The sequence below is a fragment of the Phacochoerus africanus genome, chromosome 14 (genome assembly GCF_016906955.1).
Source record: "Phacochoerus africanus isolate WHEZ1 chromosome 14, ROS_Pafr_v1, whole genome shotgun sequence".
NCBI lineage: Eukaryota > Metazoa > Chordata > Mammalia > Artiodactyla > Suidae > Phacochoerus > Phacochoerus africanus.
This window is the reverse complement of record NC_062557.1, coordinates 48312044-48339816: the sequence shown is the minus strand read 5'-3', so window position 1 is coordinate 48339816 and position 27773 is coordinate 48312044. Positions and strand designations below refer to the sequence as shown.

The following is a 27773-nucleotide window of genomic DNA, read 5'->3' as shown; positions in this document are numbered from 1 at the left end:
GTGGCTCTGGTGTAGCTCTGATTGGACCCCTAGCCTGGAAACCTCCATATATGCGTGGGTGCAGCCCTAAAAAAAGACAAAAAAGAACCAAACAAAAAAACCCACAAATGAACAGAACAACACTAATTATGATAGTAGATGACTGGAAATAAAAATCCAAAGGAAGATTTGTTAATGGTGGTGAGACACTGCTGATACTGAGTACTCCTATAGTATTTGGCCAGCACCCTTTAAAGCACTTTTCATGTATTAATTCATTTAAATCCTCCCTAAAGCCCTGTGACAAAATATTAATTATCTTTATTTTACAGATGAAGAAAGAGAAGCACAAAAAGTTAATTTGCTCATTATCAAATCATTAAGTGGCAGGGTCAGAACTTGAATACACAGTTTGTGCTCTTGACCATTAACTATAAAGTCTCCATACATAATGGTGATTCATTAGAAATAAAGATATTTCTAAAATAAGTTTAATCAAAAAAGGAAACAAAACTAAATAGAAATGTTTTCATTAATGAAACAACCATGTGTGAACGTTACATAAAGACTAAATGGAAGGGAGAACTTTCAGTAGTTGTTGAGATATGCTGTATGATTATAGATAAAACTTTTAAAACTTTCATTTGTAATTCTTTTTCCTTTTCTTTTTTTATTGCTTTTTAGGGCTGCACTTGTGGCATATGGAAGTTCCCAGGCTAGGGGTTGAAATGGAGCTAGCCAGGCTAGACCCGAGCCCCATCTGCCACCTATGCCGTAGCTTGAGGCAATGCTAGATCCTTAACCCACTGAGTGAGGCCAAGGATCTAACCTGCATCCTCATGGATACTAGCTGAATTCTTAAACTGCTGAGCCACAATGAGAATTCCCACGAACATTTCCTTAGTTATACCTCTACAAATGAAAACTTAAAATCTAGAAATTAATCTGAAATAAGCTTCAGAATAGAGAAACCTAAATTTTTAAAACTGTATTTTACTTATCTTTCTGTAGGTCGTTTCTACAACTGTCAATGTATTATGTCTGGACCAAAGGGAATTACAAAAACAACTTTTTATGATTAAAAAATATTAAAATGGGAGTCCCCATTATGGCTCAGTGGATGAAGGACGTTGTCTCTGTGAGGACATGGGTTTGATCCCTGGCCTTGCTCAGTGGGTTAAGGATCCTGCGTTGCCATTAAGCTGTGACGTAGGCCCCAGCTGCAGCTCCAATTCAACCCCTGGCTCAGGAACTTCTATATGCCACAGGTGTAGCCGTAAAAAGAAAAAAAATGCATATGCTTATCATGAAAAATATAAAAATCAGAGAAATACATAGCTTATAAAGTGAAAAGCTTCTACATTCCCACACCCCTGAAGAGAACTACTTAAGTTTGGAAAGTACAATTTAAATTTCTCTATTGAATTCTTTTGCAGAATTATATTCATCCCTTGAATTACTAGTTTTATAATCCTGTATTTTCATCTATCATCTCTGCTTATAAGTAAGGCACACACTTATATTTTTATTCTCCAAGAACAAAAATTACTCAAGCACTAGGTGACCTATTGTTTATTGTCCAGTGCTTAATTAGTGATACTCAGTGTTCTCAAATTCATCAGTAAACTTGTTTGGCAGTTTGTCTCTAAGGAGCTACAATGAAATTTTATTCTAATTCTGTCTTTTAAGGTTAAGAACCAATCACAGTTTCAAAAAGGCGCTCCTGTCCCTCTGCTTAGGTCCTCATTTCAGGATCTTTTGATTTCTTTCACTCAATTAACATTAAATCTGCTTCTAACAATCATCCTATTGTATGTCTTCCAATTTTTTTTAAAAAAACTACCTTAATTGTAGCATCCTCTGAAGCAGAGACCATAACACTGAACACAGGATGGAAAATGACTCGAGTAACTGGACTCCTATGACCACTCAACGCATATTTTTCTGGTGGACGGGGAATCCATTCTTTTGGGTCTCGTTTTTGACCAAGAGGTCCACCCGACGTAAATTCTTCTTTCGCTTCATTTAGTTTTGATTCTAATTCCATAACCTTGAGAAAGAACACATGGTTACGTACAGATAGATTCTGAAAAACAGCATATTTGGTGTTTTAAAAACTGCCTTTATTTTGCATCCATATATGCAGAATAAAATTTTAGTAATTTACAAAACATTTGTCAGATTTAATTGAAAGAGATCTATATTATATATCACCAAAATTTTAGTAGTGTGACAAAACTAAAAACTGAGAAAGCCTTAATAGAATTGTGTTTTGACCACTTAACTCAAAAGAAAAACTTGCAAGGTACCAGGATATGAATTAAGGACAAGTAGGGAACCTATCTTGATTCCATCTAAGTCCGCCACTCTCAATAAATTCTTTCCAAACCGGTTTACATTATACATACTAATCACAATATTCACAATAAAAAAGCTAATATTAATAAGCATCTATGTTAGGCACTTTTCTGAGAGCTTTTAATAGATTAACTCCCAGTATAATGTCATTTATTCTAACTCCGCCTACCCAAAGTATAAATTTTAGGACCAGAATACTACTTACTGCCTTCACTTTATAAATAAAAACAAAAGCTCAGAGATGAAAATGTCTTGTCTAAGAGCACATTTTAGTGCTCTTTTCCCAGGATCATATCAACTCCATGTGTTCTTCCCACTTAACTGTATAAATGGGCTCTTAAGTATCAAATCCTTAAAGTTGAGGTTGTGTTAGGTTCAACCCAGCCTGGGATGCATAAGTTAGTTTGCATATATCAACAATGATCTGAATAGGTCAAAAAAAAATTTTTTTAATGTAGAGAAATGTATTTTTATTTGCCTTTTCAAGGTTAAATATAATTATTAATTAATGCAGAAGAATAATATGTTATATTGATACTTTCAAAGTTTGTATAATACTCTGAATACAACTAACTTAAAAGAAAAAAGACTTAGTTACCTTCTTTTGTAATCTAATAACAGATGTCCATTTTTTTTCCAAAAGACCAGCATATTTCTTATCTAATTCTTCATTCTAGAGAAAAAAATGAGAACCTTTAAAAAAACATGGTTCAAGTACAACAGTGCAAGCCAAACTGACCATTCATCTACAAGCCCAAACATTACTAAAAATATCTGACTGTATACCGAGTTTAGTGCCAAATAAACCACAGTTACAAATGATAAGATTTTTGAGTAACTGAGGTGACTATTAACTACTGATAATTGAGTAAAATACACTTATTAAGTACACCATGAAATAATTATTAAAAAGTTAAACAATGGAGTTCCCGTCGTGGCTCAGTGGTTAACGAACCTGACTAGTATCAATGAGGATGTGGGTTCGATCCCTGGCCTTGCTCAGTGGGTTAAGGATCCGGCCTTGCCATGAGATGTGGTATAGGTCACAGACTCGGCTCAGATCTGGCATTGCTGTGGCTGTGGTACAGGTTGGCAACTGTAGCTCCGATTCAACCCCTAGCCTGGAAACCTCCATATGCCATGGGCACGGCCCTAAAGAGACAAAAGACAAAAAAAAAAGTTAGACATACCATATCTAATTCAGCTTCCTTTTTAAAAACTGAATATGCTTCTTCATAGCCATTTGAACGAAGATAATCTGCTATAGCTCGATTTCTGGAAGAAAACAAATTCAAATGACTCCTAATAAACTCTCATTTCTATTTTGAACAGAAAATATTTTATTTAAAATCTCATAAATCTTAAGACATTCTTTTAAGAATTATTACCTTCCAAATCATACAAGTATTTCACAAGAAAAGGAACCAATACCCCCCCCAGCCTCTAAAACATTCAGCCCTGTCATAGTATATCCACAAAATTATAACATTACTCTTGAGCTTTTAGTTATGGTTCTAATGTGTTCCTTACTTTACAAACTGTGGGTACTCTATAGATATGGCTTATTAATTAGTTATCACTCTGTGACAGTAATGATGAATTTTGTTCATGTTTATAGTTTATATTTAGCCTTCCCTTACTACTTTTATTCTAACAGACACTAAAAGACTAGCAAAGGAAATTTAGTTTTTGCAGGGAGAATTGTTCAAATAAAATTGTAATTAATAAATATTTTAATATTAGAGACAACTTAATCCAGGAGAGTGGATGAAAAAAAAGAGTGACATAAGCTTTAAACCTCGTATACTATCAAAAATGAGACATTCATTTAAAATGAGAACTCAAAGGTTAGAGAAGCTAAATTAGTAGATGAAATTCATGCTCTCTTTATAATCTTCCAAAGAGAGTATCAGCTACCTGTATCCTAAGGCAACCTATTCTAATGTCTCTCAATTTTTTTAAGCCTTAAGTTCCACTGTGATAGAAATAGTTGTTTTCTTAGTATTGCTTTCAAAACATTTTAAATTAAATAATTTCAAAGTTAACATACACACAGACTTAAAAAAAATATAAGCACACAATAAAGTGGGGTTTCTACCACTGATCCCCAATATTCCATCTGAGGAAACCACTTTACCAATGTTTTGTATATTCTTTCAGAGATAATCTACCTAAGAGTATATATCCCTGCATAATCTTTCAGAGATAATCAATACTGTTTTATAACAGACTACATACAATATTTTATATACATCACATAAATTTAATCTTAGCAAGCATTCTTTATCAGATGTATAGAAATCTGCTTCAATTAAAAAAATGTATTCCATTAGAGACACATGCTTTTACAATTAGTATTACAACATCATGGCTATTCTTGTATAAATGTCTTGCTACTGCCTACCTAATGCTTTAGGAAATAACAACACTAACAGTGTTGGAGGGTGGGATTAAGTTTTAATTCAATGGCATTTGAAAACAAAACAAGCTGGAGTTCCCTTTTGGCTCAGCGGGTTAAGGATCGGGCATTGTCACTGCTGTGGCTCTGGTTGCAGCTATGGTATGGGCTCACTTCCTGGCCTGGGAACTTACGCATGCTGCAGGCATGGCCAAAAATCAAAACAAAACAAAACAAACAATGGCAAAAGAAAATGAGACCAAACATTTTATGTTTTAGTCAATTAATAGCATATCGAAGATTAAAGTACAATAACCAGTGGAAGACAAGGTCCATACATGACAGTTGTGAACATAGGGACTGAGGAAAGGTAAATTCTTACTATTATTTTGAGTCTGTGTCTGTGTGCTGCCTATACTTTCTGTCCTTTTCTGAGATCTTTTTAATTTCCAAAGTACTTCTACTTGGGTCTTCTGAAATAATACAAAATACAAAGGTAATGGCTGTCTCAAAATATTCCATCAAATACTATGTTGTCAAAGCCTGTATTACAAATCTTCAACAAAAATAAATAACCCTTTGGTTAGGATACCTCAAGTAGTAAGGGAAACAAAGATACTAAAAGGCATCTATTTATCTTAGCTTTATTTCCTTCAAGCAAATAAAAGGAAAAATGTCAATGGTAAAAAATCATATATAGTATTTCTAAATATTTAATGTCCCTACATAGCCCTAATCCTACCCCAAGGTCAAGCCCTAATGCCTAAACTATGTCTACTCATACTATGTTCTCTGCCCATATATTCACATCACCATGTATGCTTTTAATCAAGCAACAATCTGCTTATTTCATCTAATCACTGTAAAAATCTTTCCTTGTCAATAAATATTCATTTATGACATCACAGTTGTTAATATTCAAACAATATTCCATTATATCAATGTACCAAATTTTATTTAAGCATTCATCCATTGGTAGACTTACAGTTTCTGATTTTTCACTATTTAAAATAATTTTGCAAATAAATAGTCATAAAGCTTTTCAAATATCTTCACATTTTAAGTCAAAAGGTGCTATAGACTTTAATGTTTGCATCCCCTCCAAATTTTTATGTTGAAACCTAATCCCTATAGTGATGGTATTTAGAAGTGAAGTCTGGGAGGAGATCACAAAAAGGGTTAATGCCCTTATAAAAAAAGACTACGAACCAAGAAGCAAACCCCAACCAGACACTGATCTGCCAGTGCCTCAATCTTAGATTTCCTAGCCTCTAAAACTGTGGGACATAAATCTTTGTTGTTTATAAGCCACCCAGTTTAGGGATTTTGTTTTGGCAGTCTAAGAACAGACTAAGACGAGAAAAAAAAAATTTTTTTTCTAGCACATTTTGATAGCTACTGTCAAACTACTCCCCAGAGTTGTAAACAACTTATACTCCTACCATTAGTTCTGAATACTATCCCTTTACCACATTTTCTTTTCAAACAACTGACTTAAACAGTAGATGCTCTTTGATTTTGCTTATATAGCTTTTACGAAAGTGTACTAGATGTTAACTTTTTTTTTTTTTTTGGCTTTTTTCGATTTCTTGGGCTGCTCCCGCAGCATGTGGAAGTTCCCAGGCTAGGGGTCTAATCAGAGCTGTAGCTGCCGGCCTATACCACAGCCACAGCCACAGCCACAGCAACAGCAACTCGGGATCTGAGCCGCATGTGCAATCTATACCACAGCTCACAGCAACACCAGATCCTTAACCCACTGAGCAAGGCCAGGGATCTAACCCGCAACCTCATGGTTCTTAGTTGGATTCGGTAACCGCTGAGCCACGACAGGAACTCCTAGATGTTAACTTTTTAAAACTTCTGCCAGATTTCCAAATTCTGTGTGGCTTAACCCAACATTTGTATTTTTTGTTGTTGTTGTTGTTGTTGTTGTTGTTGCTATTTCTTGGGCCGATCCCGCGGCATATGGAGGTTCCCAGGCTAGGGGTTGAATCGGAGCTGTAGCCACCAGCCTACGCCAGAGCCACAGCAACGTGGGATCCGAGCCGCGTCTGCAACCTACAGCACAGCTCACGGCAACGCCGGATCCTTAACCCACTGAGCAAGGCCAGGGACCGAACCCGCAACCTCATGGTTCCTAGTCGGATTCATTAACCACTGCGCCACGATGGGAACTCCCAACATTTGTATTTTAAAAAGAGGCTGTGTGGCAAAGCCAATTAATTAAATACAGGTAATTCCACCTGTACATAAAAAGCATAGTTGCATATTATATTTATACTTTTTACAAATTGTTAAATCCAATTTAAAAAACAACATTCAGTGTTGTTTTTTGATCCTAAAACCATTCTGTTAAATTAGGTAGAGGAGTTCCTGCTGTGCCACAGTGGGTTAAGAATCCAACTGCAGCAGCTTATATCCCTGTAGAGGCTCAAGTCTGATCCCCGGCCCAAGGCAGTGGATTAAAGGATCTGGCATTGCTGCAACTGCAGTGCAGGCTGCAGTTGTGGCTCACAGTGAATCTCTGGCCAAGGAACTTCCATATTCCAAGGGTGCATAAAAATAAATAAATGAATGAATAAATAAGGTAGAAAGTATATTACCTCATTATTATTATTATATAATGACAGACTGATTTATCCAAGGTCACAAAACTAGTGAAATAATTTAGGATAATAATTCCAATCAACATTTACTGAGTAGGTGGGGAAGAAACTGGCTAAATAAATGGAAGGCTACACCTCCCTTCAACTAGAGTTGTTACATTTTCATGTATTTCCATATATTGTATTTCTTCATAAATGTTTAAAAAGTGGATTTATACTGCTTTAAAAAGAAGCCCTACACAAATTCTAAACACCAAGAATGACTCACACTTTTAATCACTAGGCTTTTGTTTTAGTAACTGACTTGATGTGGGAGATGGGAGAAAATATTTGATTCACAAGTTTCTAGTAGATGACAGTAACATTTACTTAGGAAAGAAAACAGGAGAAGAGGAGGAAGAAAAAAAGGGGTAGGAATATAATTAGTTCAGTCTTAAACCTTTTGACTTGAAGGAGCTTAAGGTATTTAAGTAAAGATATATGATACATTAGGAGGTAACTGAATATAACCAGAAGCTCAAGAGACAGATCTGATGTAAGGAAAGATTTGGGAAAATTCATAAACAGGTAGTAGCAATCTGTTAGGTGGTGAAAGATGCTCTGCAAGATGGTATATAATGGGAAGGAAAAAGGACACTTAGAATGTAAATAATGGAACCTTGACAAATACCAGTATTTAAGAAGCCATTACAGACAAAAAAAAAAAAAACCAGCAGTCATTATGGAGTGAAGGAGCCTACTAAGACATTTAAGAGAGATGTCACCAAGCCAACAGAGAAGGGAGTTGAGAGGTCAAGTAGAGTAAGTCTAAAGTATCCAAGCAATGTGGCTACTAAGAGGTCACTGCTGACTTTAGCAAGTGCAGTTCTGGAACTTAAAATAGCTTCAGTATTCCACTCCATAGTAAGGCTTCAAATGAGCACCATAAACAGTATTCCATATGAGTTTAAAAAACAGACATACAAAAATATAGCAAATACATTAAAACTGAAGTTTAAGTAAATGAGTCTTGAGACCATCAGGGATAGTACATTACACTGATAATGTACAAAGTCCACAACCCAGTCCCAGAAGAGTCTAGTCAACCAGATACAATTCAGTCGTGTGTGTGTGTGTGTGTGTGTGTGTGTATTTTTTTTTGCCTTTTTGTCCTTTTAGGGCTGCACTCTAGGCATATGGAGGTTCCCAGGCTAAGGGTCGAATCGGAGCTGTAGCCACCGGCCTACGCCACAGCCACAGCAATGCAGGATCCAAGCCGAGTCTGCGACCTACACCACAGCTCACAGCAACGCTGGATCGTCAACCCACTGATCGAGGTCAGGGATCAAACTGAGACCTCATTGTTCCTAGTCAGATTCGCTAACCACTGCGCCATGATGGGAACTCCCAGTTAGATTTCTTAGTCACACATCTAACCACAATGTCAGGTCAGTGGTGTTGACAGAGTCAAGAAACATAAGCCAGGTCCCCATGGCCAGATAACTTTGGTACCACCACCCGTTACCCTCACCACTCAATAGCTAAGTTAACTATATGATCCAGCGAATGTGGAACCAAACTCAGGAAAGATGTACCACCATTGCTTAAAGTAAGAATAAACAGACTGAAGAATCTTGTAGTTCTAACAGTCTAAAGGGTGGATTTAGAGTTTGCTAATAATTTCAATTCTTGACCTAGAGTTGATTTCATCAGTTTTACTAAGGATGGAAGACTTATCTTGTTAGAAACAAGTGGACATCAAAGCAAAGTTTATAATAATCTTTCAAAGAAACTTCATACATATAAGTTAAATCTACTAAACCTTAGGAGATTAAAAAAGAAAAATTCGGAGTTCCTGTCGTGGCGCAGTGGTTAACGAATCCGACTAGGAACCATGAGGTTTCGGGTTCGGTCCCTGCCCTTGCTCAGTGGGTTAACGATCCGGCGTTGCCGTGAGCTGTGGTGTAGGTTGCAGACGCGGCTCGGATCCCGCGTTGCTGTGGCTCTGGCGTAGGCCGGCGGCTACAGCTCCGATTCAACCCCTAGCCTGGGAACCTCCATATGCCGTGGGAGCGGCCCAAGAAATAGCAACAACAACAACAAAAAGACAAAAAAGACAAAAAAAGAGAAAAAAGAAAAATTCATACATTCACACATAGAAGTGTAACAGTAACGCCAAAACCAGTAACCCCATGCAGAATCAGAAAATGGTTAAAATCAAAAGAACAAACTGAGGAATTTCCTGGTGGAAGAGCAAGTTAAGGATCCCCACATTGCCACTGCTGTGGCATGGGTTTGATCCCTGACCCTGATACCCATGCTGCAGGCTTAGCCAAAAAGAAAAACTGTAAGGTAAATGAGGTTGTTTGTTTCTCTAAACTATACCAAGTTTATTAAAATGCAAAGATTATATTTTAAGTATTTTAGTTGACTTCCTACACTCTTTTCATTGTTCTTACATACTCCAGGATAATTTTTGTAGCTGCATCAGTCATACATAATACCCCGACACTATCAACCCAAACACACCCCTCACATTCTTCTGCCATGGATGCAAAAAAAAAAAAAAGAATAAAAATTAACAAATAAAAACATTTTCTATGTAGAGCAGAAATCAGCACACCATTGTACGTCAATTATACTTTTTTTTTTGGTCTTTTTGCCTTTTCTAGGGCCACACCCACAGCATGTGGAGGTTCCCAGGCTTAGGGTGGAATCAGAGCTGTAGCCACCGGCCTACGCCACAGCCACAACAAAGCAGGATCCAAGCCACACCTGCGACCTACACCATAGCTCATGGCAATGCCGGATCCTTAACCCACTGAGCAAGGTCAGAGATCGAACCCGAAACCTCATGGTTCCTAGTCAGATTTGTTAACCACTGCGCCACGACAGGAACTCCAATTACACTTTTTAAAAGTGTAAAAAAATGCCATTTTCTACCTTCTCCTCCAACTTTAATATGTCTATAGCAATTGTAGGTATTTACTTAACTGTGAGACCCCTTTAGAATATATTCCTGTAAAAAATTACTTTGCATACTTAGACCCATACAGAAAAGTCAGCCTGAACAAAAAGAGGATAGCCAATATAACTACTGTGTCTTGAAAAGTTTGAAACATTTACATTTCTGGAGTTCCCATCGTGGCGCAGTGGTTAACAAATCCGACTAGGAACCATGAGGTTGCGGGTTCGATCCCTGCCCTTGCTCAGTGGGTTAAGGATCCGGCGTTGCCGTGAGCTGTGGTGTAGGTCGAAGACGTGGCTCGGATCCCTCATTGCTGTGGCTCTGGTGTAGGCCGGCGGCTAACAGCTCCGATTAGACCCCTAGCCTGGGAACCTCCATATGCCGTGGAAGCAGCCCAAGAAAAGGCAAAAAGACCAAAAAAAAAAAAAAGAAACATTTACATTTCTAAAGGTAAAGCGAATTTTCACTATAAAACAAGGGAGGAATGGGGGAAGGGATGAGTAGCAAAACCAGTTACCAAAGGGTGTAAAAACTAATTCAAAAAAGAGAAAAGAGATTGAATGGAAGAATCTTTTTTATGAAGATGTTCTAGGGATTAAAGGAAAAAGAAAATTATAGGCAGGGGAATGAAGGAGAGAAAGGGGATGAGAATGGTACTTGATGAAGATCTCAATGGATACCCAATCAAATCCTTCAACATTCTTGACTTTAAAACACTCCTTAACAATGGATAGGTCTTCATTAACTTAAAAAAAAAGCACTTCAAACCTTCAATCAATAAATATTATAGTTAATGGTAAAACACTAGAAATACATGCATTAAAGTCAAGGACAAGGAACCTTATAATCACTATTTAAAATTGCTCCAAAAGTGATCCATCTAAATAATAGATATAAATATTGGAAATGAGATTAAGATATGAGAGATAGCTGAAAGACAGGAAAGAAACAGATTATGAAAAACATGCAAGGCAGAAAAAGCAATTTAATCTAAGTGATTTTTTTTTTCTTTTCTTTTTCAGCCATCCCTGCAGCACATGGAAGTTCCTGGGCCAGGGATCGAATCTGAGCCGCATCTGTGACCTATGCCACAGCTGCCAGATCCCACTGTGCCTCCAGAGAGACAAACTAGATCATTAACCCACTGCTCCACAGCAGAACTCCTGTAAGTGATATTTTAAAAAAATTTATATATCAGAAGCATATAGGAAAATTAGATGGGATAACAACTAAATAAAGGAAGAGTATCATATAGTAAGCCAAGCTCTAAAAAATAAAAATGAAGAACTCTTGGAGTTCCTGTCGTGGTGCAGTGGTTAACAAATCCGACTAGGAACCAAGAGGTTGAGGGTTCGATCCTTGGCCTTGCTCAGTGGGTTAAGGATCTGCCATTGCCATGAGCTGTGGTGTAGGTCAAAGACGTGGCTCGGATCCCACATTGCTGTGGCTGTGGTGTAGACCGACAGCTACAGCTCCGATTAGACCCCTAGCCTGGGAACCTCCATATGCTGCGGGTGTGGCCCACAAAAGACAAAAAAAAAAAAGGAAAGAAATTTATGTTTAAATATATACTTACTTCCCTAGTCAATGAAAATATATAGCCTTTTAAAATAAAAATTTGAAAGAGAATTATAGCCTCATTTCGGTTCCAGCATCCAATTCATGTATTTTGTTTCCAAATTTTACTGAAGAATAGTTGATACTGTGTTAATTTCTGCTGTACAGCAAAGTGATTCATTATACAGAAACATATACATTTAAAAATACTCTTTTCCTTATGATTTACCATAGGACACTGAATACAGTTCTCTGTGCTCTACAGCAGGACTTTGTTATTTATCCCCTCCATGTATACTAGCTTACACCTGCTAACCCCAACCTCCCACTCCATCCTTCTCCCAAGCCCTTCCCCCGTGGCAGCCACAAGTCTGCTCTCCTAGTCTACAAGTCTGTTTCTGTTTTGCAGACAGGTTCATTTGTGTCATATTTTAGATTCCACACATAAGTGACACCACATGGTATTTGTCTTTCTCTTTCTGACTTATTTCACCTAGTATGGTAATTTCTAGTTCCATCCATGTCGCTGCAAATGGTATTCTTCCTTCCTTTATTGCCTTTAAGGGCTGCCCCCTTGGCATATGGAGGTTCCCAGGCTAGGGGTCCAACTGGAGCTGCAGCTGCTGGCCTACACCACAGCAACAGCAACGCAGGATCTGAACCACGCCTGCAACCTACACCACAGCTCATGGCAACGCGAGATCCTTAACTCACTGAGTGAGACCAGAGATGGAACTGCAACCTCACGGTTCCTAGTCGAATTCATTTGCGCTGTGCCACAAAGGGAACACCATATTTCACTTTTTAAATTCATGGCTGAATAGTAGTCCATTGCATATACGTACATCCTCTTCATTCATTCATCTTTTGATGGATAGGTTGTTTCCATGTCTTGGCTACTGTGAATAGTGCTGCTATGATCACAGCCCCTGTGAATTATAGTTTTGTTTGGATATATACCCAGGAGTGGGATTGCTGGATCATACTGGTAACTCTATCCTTAGTTTTCTGACGAACCTACAGATTGTTTTTTTTTGGGGGGGGGGGCACAGCATATGGAGGTTCCCAGGCTAGGGGTCGAATCAGACCTATAGGTGCTGGCCTATACCACAGCAATGTGGGATCTAAGCTATGTCTGCAACCTACACCACAGCTTGCGGCAACACTGGATCCTTAACTCACTGAGCGAGGCCAGGGATCAAACCCACAGCCTCATGGATACTAGTCAGGTTCATTAGCGCTGAGCCATGACAGGAACTCTCATATTGTTTTTCATAGTAGCTGACCCAATTTACAATCCCAACAATGTAGGACAGTTCCCTTTTCTCCAGCATTTGTTATTTGTACTTTTTTTTTTATATAAAGTATAACTGATTTACAATGTTGTACTTACTTGAAGACTTTTTCTCTGAATACTGAATACTTTTTTTCTGTGCTTACTGGCCATTTGTATTTCTTCTCTGGAGAACTATTAGGTCTTCTGCCCAATTTTCAGTTGGGTTGTTCGGGTTTTTGCTGTTGAGCTGTATGAGCTGTTTGTATATTTTGGAAATTAAGCCCTGGTCAGTCAAGTAATGCAAATAGTAACTGAATTTCAACAGCTCAAGCTACAATCTCAGAATATTCTTCAATTAAACTGAGCCAGAAGATTTAAAACAGAGTGGGAAATACCTGTTTGAAAGCTGAATTACTAACAAAATCTAAACACTGCTCTCATTCCTTAACATAGATTCTAAATGATCCTCAAGTGCCCAAAACTAAGCTACAGAACTATTTGTAACAGCATATTGCCAAGATGCAAGGTACTGTGCTCAGACTTGTCTTTACAATTATTCACTCCATGACATGTGTATATGTGCCAGAGCCTTATATGGCATCTAATGCCACTCTATGAACATATGCTGCCATAGCTATAGTGTATTCCCATGTATAATTTCAAGTATGCAGGGAAGTACCGATCTGTACTTAAAAAAAAAAATCAGGAGAGAACCACTTTCTAATGGATACTAAATATATACAATGTTCAAATACATGTACATGAGAAACCTGAACACCTCAAAGTAAAGAGATTAGTTTTTTTAAAAGCAAAATACAACTTAAAAATATATTATGGAAGTGAAAAGAAAGAAGGAACCTTAAATGCTTGCTGTTAAGTGAAAGAAATTATTCTGAAGAGGCTACATACCACGTGATTACAACTTTCTGAAAATGGCAAAAGTATAGAGTGCAAAAAGATCAGTGGTTACCAGGGATTTGGAGAGAGGGAGGATGGACAAATAGGTGAAGCATAGGGGATTTTTAGGGCAGTAAAGCTGTCTACAGGCAAAGCAGGATTTAGGAGAAGGGTGAAGAGAATTAGTTTTACATGTGCCAGTCAGAATTAGCTAACAGAGACAAACAAGAAATTATCCAAAAAAGGACTGAGATAATTTGAAGAAGGTTAGCTCATCTGAGGAGGACCTGGGAAGCTAAGAGGTAAAATATGCCCCAAGGGTAAAGGGCTGTAATAATATGGTAGAAAGGTGTTCGATGACAGCACACTCCATTTCAAGCTATTCTAGCCCAATCACTCTTCCCTACAAACAAAACTGTCCTCAAAGTAAGAAGGTAAAATGCCACATAGGACCCATGCAAATTTTTTAAAAGAAAAGGAAAAGTAGCAAAGCAAGTAATAGAGGAAAGCATGCTTTACAGAGGAAGAATAACTCCTAGAAGCAACAGAAAATTATAGATGAATGCTATCTTCAAAAATATCCAAGGTAATATAAAACTAAAAATAGACCAAAATTAAAAGAATCCAAAAAGACATAATAGAATATAACCAAATATAATAAGAGAAAATATCCTTAAAATAAAGAATATCCAGGAAGTTCCCTTGTGGCGCAGCAGATTAAGGATTTAGTGTTGCTGCAACTGTGGTGCAGGTTGAAACTGCTGAGGGTGCTCCATCCCTGGCCTGGGAATTTCCACATGCCAAAGGGACAGCCAAAAAGAAAACAAAACCAAAAAAAAAAAAGCAAACAAAATCTAGCTTGGTGAATAGGAAGACAAGTGAACAAAATACTATGGTTACCTAGGCAGAAAAGCAAGGAGAAACAGGCTCCACTGCAACTATAATACCAGAGAATATTAATATTCTTTCTTTCTTTTTGGCCATGCCTACAGTGTATGAAGTTCCCAAGCCAGGAACTGAACCCAAGCCACAGCAATGACAATGCTGAGTTCTTAACCACTAGGTCACCAGGGAACTAAAGTTTCTCAGTTCAAAAGAAAATCCATTAATATTTTACTTTTACTACACAGACAAAAACACCTATTTGCCTTATAAAATACTGAAACAATCCTGTCACAAATCTTCTTTATCCAATTTCATTCTCTTCAGAGGCAACCACTGTTAACAGCGTAGTGTATATCCTTTCAGGCCTTTACAGATATAGGCATGAACAAAATGCATAGCTGTGTGTGGGCGTTTAACATAAATGTATCATACCATCTTATTTAGCTACCAGACTATTTGACTTAACAATGCATCTGAGAGTTCTTTACCTATTGATACACAGGAATATACCACATTTTAAAAATGCTATACAGCACCCCATAGAATAGATATAACGCAGTTAACATATTCCTAATGATGGATAATTTTAGATTATCAGCTTCTTACCACTAAAAACAAGGCAAAACATTCATAATTTTACATAGCTATTCCTACAGAAATACTTGCACATGTGCTAAAAAAAGAGGGGGATCCAGCACAAATGAACATCTCCTCAGAAAAGAAAATCATGGACTTGGAGAAGAGACATGTGGCTGCCTGATGGGAGAGGGATGGGGAGGGAGTGGGAGGGATCGGGAGCTTGGGCTTATCAGACACAACTTAGAATAGATCTACAAGGAGATCCTGCTGAATAGCATTGAGAACTTTGTCTAGATACTCATGTTGCAACAGAAGAAAGGCTGGGGGAAAAATGTAATTGTAATGTATACATGTAAGGATAACCTGACCCCCTTGCTGTACAGTGGGAAAATTAAAAAAAAAAAAAAAAAAGAGGGGGGACTCTTTATAAAGAAAATTGTCATATCAAAGAACACACATATTTTGAAAGACACTGTCAAACTGACCTTTAAAGAAATGATAACAATGTATATGCCTGTCACAGGTGTCTGAAAGAACCCATTTCCATACACCCTTGAGAGTCAAGGCTGTCATTATTTTCATTTTGGACAACAGTTTTAAAGAAAACACTACTTTTTTTTTTTTTTGGTCTTTTTGCTATTTCTTTGGGCCGCTCCCTCGGCATATGGAGGTTCCCAGGCTAGGGGTTGAATCGGAGCTGTAGCCGCCAGCCTACGCCAGAGCCAGAGCAACGCGGGATCTGAGCCGCATCTGCAACCTACACCACAGCTCACGGCAACGCCGGATCGTTAACCCACTGAGCAAGGGCGGCAGGGACCGAACCCGCGACCTCATGGTTCCTAGTCGGATTCGTTAACCACTGCGCCAGGACGGGAACTCCACACTGTATTGTTTTGTTTATGGATACTAAGTTTACTGGCCAATTAAAAATTTTTTTTTGTTTGTGAATGGCCTCAGTATTGTCTTTTTCTCATTTTCCTACTAGCTGCTTGTAACCATTTTTATTAATTTTTAGGATTTCTTTCTATATTCTAGATGTCATTCCTCTGTTACATGTGTTGCAAATATTTTCCCCAGCAAGTATTTTAACTTTTATTTTAGGTCCTTCTTAGAAAAACTTTATAATTTGATAGTCAAATTTTCCACTTTTTCTTTTGTTTTCTACATTTGGTATCTTTAGGAAGTCATTTCCTACCAAAAGGCTATGTTTTCTCCTACCACTTGTACACCGTAATTTTCTATTTATTAACTTTTGGGCTTTTACTCCTTCTGGATTCAAGGTTATCTTATTTAGTACAATCTGCTGCACAAACACTATTTGCTGAACAGTACATCTTTTCTCTACTGATGTGAAATGCCATCTTTTTTTTTTTTTTTGTCTTTTTGCTATTTCTTGGGCCGCTCCCGCAGCATATGGAGGTTCCCAGGCTAGGGGTCCAATCGGAGCTGTAGCCACCGGCCTACACCAGAGCCACAGCAACTCGGGATCCGAGCCTCGTCTGCAACCTACACCACAGCTCATGGCAACGCCGGATCGTTAACCCCACTGAGCAAGGGCAGGGACCGAACCCGCAACCTCATAGTTCCTAGTCGGATTCCTTAACCACTGCGCCACGACGGGAACTCCCTGAAATGTCATCTTTATCATATGCTGAATTTCCATTGACAAATGGGCCTGTCTCTAAACTCTGTCCCCCTAACTTACTTCCCAATCCACAAATATTTTACTTACTACCTTTATAGTAACATTTGAATATTTGATACAATTAGTCACTTTCTCACTAATCCTTTACAATTTTTTCTTAACCACTTTCCTCTTCCAGATGAATTTGAGAACCAGCTGGTCATGAAAAATTGTTCGGATTTTTATTGGGATTCTATTTAATTTCATTAATAATTTGGAAGTTCTGACACCTTCCCATTATTCACATTTTTTTCACTAGAAATAGTGCAAAGCAATCTTTTTTACATTACCCAACAGAAAAAACAAATTTTTTTGAAGGCCATCTTGTTTCTGGCCACCACATTAAACCCAATCAATCTACTGTTAATTCTGTTGGGTTTACTGTTTAGATGCTATCACTACAAATACATTTGGTCTCTTCCTTTCCAATAGTTATATCTAATTCTTTTTGTTGTCCTATTACATTCGCTAGAATCGCAAATCCAAGTTTAAATAGTAGCAGGAAGACAGGAACTTTCTAAAACTCAGAATTGTTCCAGACTTTAACAGAACTGCATTTGATCTTTCTAATGTTTGCCATAAATTTCTGGCAAAGAGCCTTAATCAGATTTAGAAAATATCCTATACCTTATTTTCTAAGAAATTTTTTTTTGGTCTTTTTTTTTTTGCCTTTTCTGGGGCCACTCTGCAGCATGTGGAGGTTAGGAGTCGAACTGGAGCTGTAGCTGCCGGCCTACACCAGAGATCCAAGCTGTGTCTATGACCCACACCACAGCTCATGGCAACGCCGGATCCTTAACCCACTGAGGAAGGCCAGGGGTCGAACCCGCAACCTCATGGTTCCTAGTTGGATTCGTTAACCACTGTGCCACAACTGGAACTTAAGAAATTTTTAACAATCAGGAAGGAACATTAAAAATACTATTTCTGGGAGTTCCCTTGTGACACAGTGGGCTAAGGATCTGGCACTGGCACTGCAGAAGTGCAGGTTTGATCCCTGGCTCAAGGAAATTCCACATGCCACACAGGTAGGTGCAGCTTAAAAAAAAGTACTATTCCTGCGTTTTCTGAATTGATGACTTTTTTCTATTTATTAATATAATCATTACATTAACAGGTTTGTTTTTTTTTTTTTGGATTTTAAGGGCCACACCCACAGCATATGGACGTTCCCAGGCTAGGGGTCCAATCGGAGCAGTAGCTGCTGACCTACACCACAGCCACAGAAACGCCAGCTCCAAGCTGTATCTGAAACCTACACCACAGCTCACAGCAACACCAGATCTTCAACCCACTGAGCAAGGCCAGGTATTGAACCCTCGTCCTCATGGATACTACACAGGTTCGTTACCACTGAGCCATGACGGGAACTCCCTAACAGGTTTCTAAATGTTGGAAAAACTTTTGTGTTCTTGGGATACTTGCCCATGATTAACTTCTTTCATATGCTACAAGGTTCGGTTATTGTATTATTTAGTGTTTTATGTCTGAGTTCATATAAAAATTAGTGTGTAATGAATTTCTTTCTTCATTATTTTCCTTCTGCCTAGTGTTGCTATCAGGGTTATTCTATCCTCATAAAACGAGCTCCTGGGAGTTCTCCTGTGGTGCAGTGGGTTAAGGATCTGGCATCACTGTGGTGGCTTGGGATGCTGCTGTGGCATGGGATTGATCCCTGGCCTAAGAACTCCTGCATTCCATGGGAGTGGCCAAAAAAAATTTTTAAATAAAAAAATAAGCTCCTAAGTTTTCCACCTTTTTCTATGTTCTGGAAGCAACAACATAATCTGGGAAGTTACTGGTCCTCAAAAACTTGATAAAAAGTCTAGGCTTGAAAATCACCTGAACTTGGAGAGAAGGGAAGGACTGGACTGGACTGGGAGTTTGTGGTTAGTAGATACAAACTATTACATTTAGAATCGATAAGCAATGAGGTCCTACTGTATAGTACAAGGAACTATATCTAGTCGCTTGGGATAGACCATTATGGAAGATAATATTTTTAAAAAAAGAAATGTACATGTGTGTGTGACTGAATCACTTTGCGTTACAGCAGAAATTGGCACAACACTATAAATCAACCATACTCTAATAAAATTCGTTTTAATTAAAAAAAAAAAAGAGAGAGGAGTTGCCACTGTGGTGCAGCGGAAACAAATCTGACTAGGAACCACGAGGTTGTGGGTTCTATCCCTGGTATCGCTCAGTGGGTTAAGGATCTGGCACTGCTGTGAGCTGTGGTGTATAGCTCAGACGTGGCTTGGATCCTGTGTTGCTGTGGCTTTGGCGTAGGCTGGCAGCTGTAGCTCTGACTGGACCCCTAGACTGGGAACATCCATATGCTGTGAATGTGGCCCTAAAAAGGAAATAGATAGATAGATAGATAGATAGATAGATAGATAGATAGATAGATAGATAGATAGATAAAATCATCTGCACTTGAACTCCATTTACCATTTTCTCTACAGTTTATGATCAAATTTTCTACTTCTTTTGAACAAATTTTATCATACATGTATTCATCTAGAAAATCACTCAGCTGATTCAGATTTTCAAATTTAATAGGACAGAACACTCATAATTTTGAAAATCTTCATTTTATGTTGCCTCTTTCATTACTATATTGTTCATCTGTATCTTTTCTCTTTTAGTTTTGTCTATTCCCCCCCCCCCCCGCCTTTTGGCTACCCCATGGCACATGCACTTTCCTAGGCCAGGGATCAGATCCTAGCTACAGTTGCAATCTACATGGCAACTTTAACCCACTGTACCAGGGCAGGGATTGAACCCTATCCTGAGGCTACAGACATGCTACAGATCCCATTGTGCCAGAGCAGGAACTCCCAGTTTTGTCTATTTTTAAAGTTTTTAATTTTACCAAACAGGTTACCACGTTATATTTTCTATTTCATTAATTTCTGTTTTTATTTATTATTAATTCCTTCCTTCTGCTTTCTTTAGGCTTATTTGTTGTTCTTTTTGAATGTTCATTTCTAGTCTTTATTTTTTAAAAAAGATTCATTAGGGAGTTCCTGTCGTGATGCAATGGAAACGAACCCGACTAGGAACCATGAGGTTGTGGGTTCGATCCCTGGCCTCACTCAGTGGGTTAAGGATCCTGTGTTGCTGTGGCTGTGGTGTAGGTTGCAGATGCAGCTCAGATCCTGCGTTGCTGTGGCATAGGCCAGAAGCTGTAGCTCTGACTGGACCCCTAGTCTAGGAACCTCTGTATGCCACGGGTGCAGCCCTTAAAAATAAACAAACAAACAAAAAAAAAAAACAAAAAAAAGGATTCATTAAAGACTATCCGATTTTTTTATATGCCATTATGTAGTGGGCTACATCCCAGGTTTTTGTTGTGAGTACTCTCACTAATAATAATTTCTTTACTTCCTAAATTTCATTCGGCTCTTTATTCCAGTTACTTTGAAGTATATTTTTAAATGTTCATATGGATAGATTTCTCTTTTCTCTCCTTTTGCAATTAATTTGTACATTTATTGCATTATTGTCAGCTAATGAGGTTTATGTGATTTCTGCATTTTTGGAATTTGAAATTTTCTTTTCAGTCTAAAACATGGCAATATTTTTCCTTAATATTTATAACTGAGGGGGGAAAAGGCATAATCTAAAAATTGTTCACCTTTTACTTCTCATTCATTTTGGGAGCAAGAAAAAATTATTCTCTAGCATGCAAAAACTCACAGAGGTCCATATATGAGCCCATTTTGAAAAAAGTACAAGATTGACAAAATCTACCCAGAGAGTAGATAAGATAATCTATTCTTATCAAAACAAGAATATAAGAATGGCCCAAACTCATCAAATTGTACACATTAAATATCTACAGTTATTTGTTTATCAACCATACTTCAATAAAGCTGTTTAGGAGTTACCACTGTGGCTTAGCAGTAACGAACCCAACCAGTATCCATGAGGATGTAGGTTTGATTCCTGGCCCTGCTCAGTGGCTTAAGGATCCCGCGTTGCTGTGGCTGTGGCATATGCTGGCAGTTTCAGCTTCAATTCAACCCCTAGCTTGGGAACTTTCATATGCGGCAGGTGCAGCCCTAAAAAGCAAATGATAATAATAATAATCATGATAAAGCTGTTTAAAAAATACAAGAATGAGAAGTTCCCGTTGTGGCGCAGTGGTTAACGAATCCGACTAGGAACCATGAGGTTGCGGGTTCGGTCCCTGCCCTTGCTCAGTGGGTTAACGATCCGGCATTGCCGTGAGCTGTGGTGTAGGTTGCAGACGCGGCTCGGATCCCGCGTTGCTGTGGCTCTGGCGTAGGCCGGTGGCTACAGCTCTGATTCAACCCCTAGCCTGGGAACCTCCATATGCCGCGGGAGTGGCCCAAGAAATAGCAACAACAACAAAAAAGACAAAAGACAAAAATAAATAAATAAATAAAAAATACAAGAATGGGAAAGTTGTGGCACAAAAGAATTAGGGGTGAACATCAAATCAAATACAGTACGTATACAGGACAACCTAAAAATACAGACTTCATCTTTTGTTTTTGTTTTTTTGTTTTTAGGACTACACCTGTGGCATATGGAAGTTTCCAGGCTAGGGGCTGAATCAGAGCTACAGCTTCCAGCCTACACCACAGCCAGAGAAATTCAAGATCTGAGCCATGTCCATGACCTACATCATAGCTCATGGCAACGTGAGATCCTTAACTCACTGAGCAAGGCCAGGGGTTGAACCCGCATCCTCATGAATACTAGTTAGGTTTGTAACCACTGAGCCACAATGAAATTCCCTTCCTTTATCTTTCATGGGGAGAAATCAATGCATAAAATTTGATAAAGAAATAGAGGTATAAGTAATATTAAATGAACTAAAAACAGATACTATTTCTAAATTCACAGAACAGGTGACAAAAAATGTTAAAAACAGTAAGACCACAGAAGGTAGGCAATACACATTCAGTGAGTTTAACCACAAATTATCATTTTCAAGTTTGTCAAAATTCATTTCTATTCTAAAAATATCTTAAAGAATTTTACTGGCTAATTGTTATCCAACCTTTAGAAATGCCAAAATGCTACAAAGGCCAATTGAGGTACCCAAATTTATCTTATTTGTAAAAGGTACATAAACATTTGTGATTTTATATCACAGTAAATATATGTTCATAATATTTTCAAAAACAGGAGAAAAAGGAAAACCTTTCATTTTATTTCCTCACTAAAAACTAGAAGACACTAAATCCATCTCCCAAATTTATTTATTTATTTATTTATTTTTGTCTTTTGTTGTTGTTGTTATTGTTGTTGCTATTTCTTGGGCCGCTCCCGCGGCATATGGAGGTTCCCAGGCTAGGGGTTGAATTGGAGCTGTAGCCACCAGCCTACGCCAGAGCCACAGCAACGCGGGATCTGAGCCGCGTCTGCAACCTACACCACAGCTCACGGCAACGCTGGATCGTTAACCCACTGAGCAAGGGCAGGGACTGAACCCGCAACCTCATGGTTCCTAGTCGGATTCGTTAACCACTGCGCCACGACAGGAACTCCCATCTCCCAAATTTATATTTAGACTCGTAAGGCAAATTTTGTTTGCTTGATGATGAGCACTTTAAGTCAATTCTTATCTCAACTTCCATAAAAACTTAGCTACCTGAAATTAGGTTCTCCGCTCTTCAGTTGATTTCCCCCCCCCAAAAAAAAGCTTTATTATTATTATTATTATTATTTTTGTCTTTTTGCTATTTCTTTGGGCAGCTCCCGCGGCACATGGAGGCTCCCAGGCTAGGGGTCGAATCGGAGCTGTAGCCACCGGCCTACACCAGAGCCACAGCAACTCGGGATCCGAGCCTCGTCTGCAACCTACACCACAGCTCACGGCAACACCGGATCCTTAACCTACTGAGCGAGGCCAGGGATTGAACACACGTTGGGAACTCCAGAGGTTGGTTCTTATGTAGAGGGTTAAGGAGGGGTAACTGAGTAGAAAGGATTCAGAGGAAGATAACACTTCAGAGTATGTATTTTTGTATAGATGATGTTCTACATAGTTAAAATATTAAATAAAATCAGAAAGATGGGAAGAGGGTGGATGCAAAACACAGAAACCCTAAAAACTAGGAGATGAACCCAACTGTATTTCAAATGAATGATATGACTACATGAAGAGGGAGAGAAAAAAACAAAACAAATCCATATAATTTACAAACACAGTATTTGATGATATACTCCCAGTCTCCAGTAGTAGATAGACAGGGTAGATGGGGGAGAACTGCTTACAATTCTGAACCAGTGGTATGAGCATAATAACTCTGAAACTACTTTGTAAGTATCACAGCCCCCACAGAGGAGAGTCTAGAGACATTTTTGGATGTGGCATCAAGTAGGTAGAAACTAGGGATGTTGCTAAACAATCAAGAGTGTACAGGACAGCCCCCATAGCAAAGAATTATTTGGCCCCAAATGACAATTATGCCAAGATTGAGAAACCTTAGTATGTGAGCCAGGTGTCTGAGCATGTGTTTATACACACATGTACTCCCTAGTTCTGTTTACTTAAAGGGCCAAGAAGCAAAGACATCTCAGTAGCAATGAATACACTAGCGGAACAATGGCTTGGTGCAACAGCTGATTCTAGGATTAAAGCAGGATAGGTAAACAATAAGCATGGGCTATTTTGTTATCCTAGAGAGTAAGGGTATATATAAGAGCCAACTGAAGAGGCTCCTATGGAACAACCTGGGATGATTCAAATACCAAAACAGTAAGAAAAGTAATGAATGATAAACGACTGAAAATATAAGAACCTGTGAATTCGTATCAACATAAAAAGACAAGTATGTATAAAGGAGAAAAAGGTCTACTGATTACAGTAAAATGCTACGTGCTGACTAATAAATACAGAATGACTAGTGGTGTTAGAAAATCATCACTTTGCAACCACTGTAGTAAAGAATTCTTTAGGCGAGAGTTCCCATCATGGCTCAGTGGTTAACGAATCCGACTAGGAACCATGAGGTTGTGGGTTCCATCCCTGGCCTTGCTCAGTGGGTTAAGGATCCGGCGTTGCCATGAGCTGTGGTGTAGGTTGCAGACGCGGCTCGGATCCCGAGTTGCTGTGGCTCTGGTGTAGGCTGGGGGCTATAGCTCCATTTCAACCCCTCACCTGGGAACCTCCATATGCCGTGAAAGCAGCCCTAGAAAAGATTAAAAAAAAAAAAATTCTTTAGGCAAGAACCATCAATGGAATAAAATGTAGGGGAGAAATACTGATGGGAAAGAAGAATGTTGGAATGATCTTAAGGTGCCTCATCACTTATTTGTTGAAAAGGAAATAACAGTAACTATATAGTGGAGACATGAGGCATTTAGCTTGAGGGATCAAAATTATCATCATTGAGGTGCAGATGGACAGTATGTGTCTCTAGATATGATATCCCCTGAAAAGACTAGAAAATGATTTATGTAGTATTCTGGCCAAGAATGCGTAAACTGGATATAAACATGAGGAAACAAACACAAAATGAGAAACATTCATATTTCAAAAAAAAAAAAGGAGTTCCTGTTGTGGCTCAGCAATAATGAACCCTACTGGTATCCATGAGGATGCAGGTGTGATCCCTAGCTTCATTCAGTGGGTTGGGGATCCAGTGTTGAGCTACAGTGTAGGTCACAGACATGGCTTGGACCCACCATTACTGTGGATGTGACGTAGGCTGGCAGCTACAGCTTCAATTTGACCCATAGCCTGGGAACTTCCATATGCCGAGGGTGTGGCCCTAAAAGGACAAGACCAAAAAAAAAAAGACTCATGTAACAAATGTTGTTGAGGATGTGGAGAAAAGGGAACCCTCCTACACTGGTTGGTGGGAATGTAAACTGGTGTAGTCACAATGGAAAACGGTATGGAGTTTCTCAAAAAAAAACTAAAAACAAAGTTACCATATGACCCAGCAATTCCACTCCTGGATATATATCCAAAAGAAACAAAATACTAATTAATACTACTCAGCCATTAATTAAAAAAAAAAAAAACCTGAAAATTTGGCATGTGAACATGGATGGACTTAGAGGGCATTATGCTAAGTGAAATAAGTCAGACATAGAAAGACCAATACTGTCTGATATCACCTATATGTGGAATCTAAGAAATAAAACAAACTATTGGATAAAACAAAAAAAGCACACTCACAGATACAGAGAACAAACTAGCAGCTGGTTACCAGTAAAGAGAGTCAACATTTGGGTAGAGGGGGAAAAGGGGTTATTATGGGATTATATGATATCATGTGTGTGAAAGTTTTGAAAACTGTAAAGAGCCACAGAATTTAAAGAATCTTTCATTCAATTAAAAAATTTTTGAGTTCCCTGGTGGCTCAGCAGGTTAAGGACCCCACACTGTCACTGGTATGGCTCAGGTTGCTGCTGTAGTGCATTTTTAACCTTCCACAGGCCACGAGTACAGCCAAAAAATTAAAAAATAATTTAAAAAATTTTATGGCTGTGCCCACCTGCAACACATGAAAGTTCCTGGGCCAGGGACTGAATCTGAGCCTCGGTTGTGGCAACACTGTATCCTTTAACCCACTGCTCTAGGCCAGGGATCAAACCCTTACCTCTGCAGCCATCTGAACCACTCCAATCAGATTCTTAACCCACTGTGCCACAGTGGGAACTCTCCCCACCCCCCAATTTTTTTAAAGACTATTCAAAGACAGAATCATAAAAGACAAAGAAAGGTTGAGGAATGTTTCAGGTTAAGTGAGACTAAAGAGACATGACAACTAAATATAGTATCTGATCTCAGACTGGATGGTATGTCAGAGAGAGAAAAAAATGCTATAAAGGACAATATTGGGCTGATAACAAAACTGAAGTAGATTAAATAAAAGCATTGTGACAATATTAAATTTTACTGAAACTGCTAACTGTAAGAACACAGTTATTCTTAGGAACTGGACAATGAAGTTATCTTTGAGAAAAGACCCTTCATGCATGCAACTCATTCTCAGATGGTCTGGAAAAAAAATTATCTCAACTAACTTGTTTGTTCTGCTTTAAACATATACACGATAACATTAACAAGGACAAATAATACTATGTCAAAATAAGACAGTTTTAAAATCAGACCAAACAGCTCAAACCAGTATCTGAATTTTCATAGCAATAATTTTAATTTAGAATACATCTCCCAGAGTTCCCATTACGGTTCAGCAGTTAGGAATCCAACTAGTATCCCAGAGGACAAGGGTTCGATTCCTGGCCCTGCTTAGTAGATTAAGGATCTGGTATTGCTGTGAGCTGTGGTGTAGCTCACAGATGTGGCTCAGATCCTGCATTGCTGTAGCTGTGGCATAAGCCTGAAGCTGCAGCTCCAATTCAACTCCTAGACTAGGAACTTCCATATGCTACAAGTGTGGCCCTTAAAAGCAAAAATAAAGATAATAATAATGACAATAATACATCTCCCAAAGCCATATTTTTATTTACTACTTGGTCCTTTTATGAGAGAATTTACAAAAAAAAAAAAAACATAAAAACAGAGAAACTTACAGTTCATCTCGTTGTCTCTGGGACAGCACCATTTTGGCTGTAACGTCAAGCTTATTCGATATAGTGGTATGTCCCTCCTTCGGGAAATCAAAATCTTTGCGATGCCTGGACTTATACTTAAATATGCCACTAAGTGGCTTCAACGCAGGGGAAAATGATTCTTTCACAAGTGAATCCAACTAGTAACCAGGAGATATTCAACAAGTAAGGTTCATTCCACCTAAGGAGAAAGAGAGAGAAAGGTTATTTTTCACTCAGAATTTAAATTATTTCTAAATTATTATTTGCAGTATATACTTTCAAAGATGAGGTTTAGGAGTTCCCTGTTGGCTCAGCAGGTTGGAAATCCAGCATTGTCACTGTTGTGGCGCAGGTTTGATACTTAGCCCTTTGAAATGCATGCTGCAGTTGTGGACGAAAAAAAGAGATGAGGTTTATTGTGATGCCAATATGAATATCAGATATTTTAACATACTGTGAAAAACTGATGTCAAAATATAGTCATTTTTGTGTCTTAAATTATCTTTAATAGTTTACTGAGCCAAGATAGCACTACTTAAAAATTTACCCACTCAAAACCATGTCACCTGCTATATCTACTTTTATCAATTTAAAATTTTGTTGTTGACTTTTTTTTTTTTTTGCTTTTTAGGGCCATCCCTGCAGCAGATGGAAGTTCCCAGGCTAGGGGTCAAATTGGAGCTGCAGCTGCAGGTTTACGCCACAGCCACACAGGATCTGAGCCACTTCTGTGACCTACACCACAGCTCACAGCTCACAGCAATGCAGGATCCTTAAACCACTGAGCGAGGCCAGGGATCAAACCCACATCTTCATGGATACTAGTGAGGTATGTACCCACTGGGCCACAATGAGAACTCCCTCAATTTTAAATTTCAAATATTACCACATAGGTTCTGGAGAAGATAATTTTCCCTTGATGAAATACCAAATATTCTAATTTACAAAAAGAAGTATTATCTGAAAAAATAGGTATTTCCCAAAATTGCCCACCAGCCAAAGGTTCCAACCATAACCAAAGTAACCTTTAAGACTGAGTTATCAGTCACCAG

The 27773-nt window shown here is 38.4% G+C and overlaps 1 protein-coding gene across 4 annotated transcripts in view; it reads right to left on the bottom strand.

Moving 5' to 3' along the window:
• PAFAH1B1 (platelet activating factor acetylhydrolase 1b regulatory subunit 1) overlaps positions 1-27773 on the bottom strand; it is a 119401-nt gene that overhangs the window by 17661 nt on the left and 73967 nt on the right. For 3 of the 4 annotated variants that reach the window (XM_047759134.1, XM_047759132.1, XM_047759133.1), the window contains 4 exons: positions 26701-26920; positions 3528-3612; positions 2936-3010; positions 1823-2029 (listed from right to left, as the gene is read on the bottom strand). In XM_047759134.1, the coding sequence (XP_047615090.1) occupies positions 1823-2029; positions 2936-3010; positions 3528-3612; positions 26701-26732 (399 nt within the window). In that variant the 5' untranslated portion in view covers positions 26733-26920. Of the gene's footprint in view, positions 1-1822; positions 2030-2935; positions 3011-3527; positions 3613-26700; positions 26921-26997; positions 27014-27773 lie in introns of those variants that run through there. The other variant, XM_047759135.1, reaches the window with a different exon arrangement.